At 39.9% G+C, this 2,384-nt stretch overlaps 1 protein-coding gene across 1 annotated transcript; it reads right to left on the bottom strand.

The window, feature by feature from the left end:
- Positions 1-1,450: 1,450 nt before the first annotated feature.
- On the bottom strand, positions 1,451-2,098 carry LOC147671285 (uncharacterized protein F54H12.2-like). The gene has a single exon (XM_086948099.1). It carries the CDS (start codon positions 2,096-2,098, stop codon positions 1,451-1,453), a length of 648 nt encoding a protein of 215 aa, XP_086804225.1.
- Between the last annotated feature and the right edge of the window lie 286 nt (positions 2,099-2,384).

The following is a 2,384-nucleotide window of genomic DNA, read 5'->3' as shown; positions in this document are numbered from 1 at the left end:
TACATCCCTGCCGCTATCATCTGCCTTTCCCACCCCTTCAAAATCACCTACTTCACCTTTATTTACACAGCTTACCTCCTCAAGTAACACTGATGATGTGCCTCTTGAGGTTAAAAAGTGTCTATTTAAAATGAAGGGATGGCTACCATATTAAAAAAAAAAATCTTGTGCAATGTTACTGCTTGAATGTATATTTTGTATATAAAAAAAGGTGTACAGAACTGTGTTTACCTTACAGTCTTTACTATGTGGTTTTTTATTATCTCTGTAGTAGCTTTTACGTATTTGATTCTTTGAATATTTCAAAATGCTTGTAATAAAACACTTATAACTTTACAACACTCTACTGCAGGGGTCTCCAAACCGGTCCTGGAGGGCCGGATCCATGCCAGATTTTTAAAATAACTACATGTATCTCAATGGGGATACCCAAAAAATCTGGCATGGATCCGGCCCTCCAGGACCGGTTTGGAGACCCCTGCTCTACTGGCTTGTTTTTTTCTAATCGCAGAATAATAAACACGGAGCTGATGGGAGTGCTTAAATATAGGCTTTAATTTATTTATTTTTATTTTGAAAATGAGCATTACACAACCATGCATTACAAAACTTTACACTTTTGTCAAATATTGTATTCTGTTGTAACTATGCTAAGAATAGGCTTCAAGCCTTCTTTCATATAGCGGGTAACAAGCACATCATTGTTTACATGATCACATGACAATAAATTTAAAAAATTTCTAAAAGTTAGACCCTCAGACATTTTACAGATAAAATATATACAATGTTCCCCATAAGTAATAGATAGAGAATCTTGTACCTGCAACTTGTTATATTCAACTCTATAAGCCACTTTTTAAAAATACTTGAATATCGGCATTGTGTAGATGCTGTGCTTAGGAAACACTGCAAGACTGTCAAACGCTGTTACCCGGTCAATGTCCAAAAACATAGCAGCCTAGTGTGTTCCTGCTTCATGATGGGGATCGGTGTTAAAGACCAAAGACCGTGGTCTTTTATAACTTATTCCAGCCGGCAGACCGTCACTTGGAAAAACACCTAAAAAGTATTCCTTAGCATATTTATGATGGCTTAAGAAGTCTCGTATATGAATAGTGTGCATTTTATATTCTTTTTAAAGATAATCAAACAGAATCTGTAGGGCGTGATTAACTTGTATCACAATATCAAATACAGTAAATACCACCATGTTCACATTCGCAGTTAGGGAGGCGCTAATGCGGATTTCAGCTTTTAGATTTCCCTTTTTGACCAGGCTGTAATGGTCGCCATCTTCCATGTCAGGGGTCAGATCAAAGGCAAATAGAGTGTAGCTTGCGCCATATCCTTCGCGTGATACGACGACCCCCGAATCACGCAGGTATTTCCCAGTTATCAATACTAAACCGAGGTATTCTCGAATAAAATTTCCAGATCCAAAATTGGATGTCTATGGCTTTGCAGGTATGACAGCTCCCTCGTGGACTAGGGCAGTGTAGTTGATACCGTAGTGCTTGAAATTAAAAGGGTTGGAGGTGTGTACCCCGCTAAAACCAGTGTTGTCAACAAACCCTATAATAACAAGTTTTGGTAGCTCGCCCAGAAACAAATTTTGCTGCTTTGTTAATCGGGTGCCTACTGGTATGCTGTAGACTTTCAAAGAGACTCTTTCAATGGCATATTTAGCATTCGACAGTTGTAGAGCTTCAGCGTGAGCCAATCTGACCGATGGTGACACATTCGCTCTCTTTACATACAGGCAAGCAGACTGTATGAGCAGTTTATACTGTTCAGCATCCCCAGCAACGAGCCAAAATGCATCTTTGTTACGGTTGAGTTTGATCTTGAGGTCGATGCCATTAACGATTAGTTTATCCTGGAAGAAGAGGTCTGAATGTATTTGCCCCAGGAGGTCAAACGCTCTACTCCCGGCAGCAAAGCCTGCTCTTTTTACAAAGCCGGTATTAGGACCATGTAGAGCAGTGTTTTCAAACTGATCATAAGTATCTTTGTAGAAAAGCCCTGCTGAAAGCTGTGTTTCCAAGGCAACGCTGCTGTAGTTCAGGATACTCTCCATGTAAGCCCTGTAGGCGTACATGTTGTCATTTTGCGTGATGAGTCTGTCGCCCAGGGTAATGTCCACCTAATTAAACATTGTCTCGATGGGGTAAGCAATTGTCGCCACTTTAGCGGTTGCAGCAATATCGGATCCATCCGCTTTTACAATTTTACACACCAGATGTAGCAGAGTATTGTTGAGCTCTAAATACATATCTGTGGACCCCAACACGTAAAACTCTATAGGGGCCAGTGGTTTCAAGGCTTTTAATGGCGATACTTCCATGAAAAAACGTAGAGAAAACAAATCTAACTCTAACTTGTAT

Source organism: Lissotriton vulgaris, unplaced genomic scaffold, assembly GCF_964263255.1.
Source record: "Lissotriton vulgaris unplaced genomic scaffold, aLisVul1.2 SCAFFOLD_1578, whole genome shotgun sequence".
NCBI lineage: Eukaryota > Metazoa > Chordata > Amphibia > Caudata > Salamandridae > Lissotriton > Lissotriton vulgaris.
Note: the sequence above shows the minus strand (reverse complement) of the source record. Positions and strands in the feature narration are given on the sequence as shown.

Excerpts from the sequence above, each read along its gene's own strand:
- LOC147671285 (XM_086948099.1), bottom strand. The coding sequence starts at position 2,098 with ATGTACGCCTACAGGGCTTACATGGAGAGTATCCTGAACTACAGCAGC.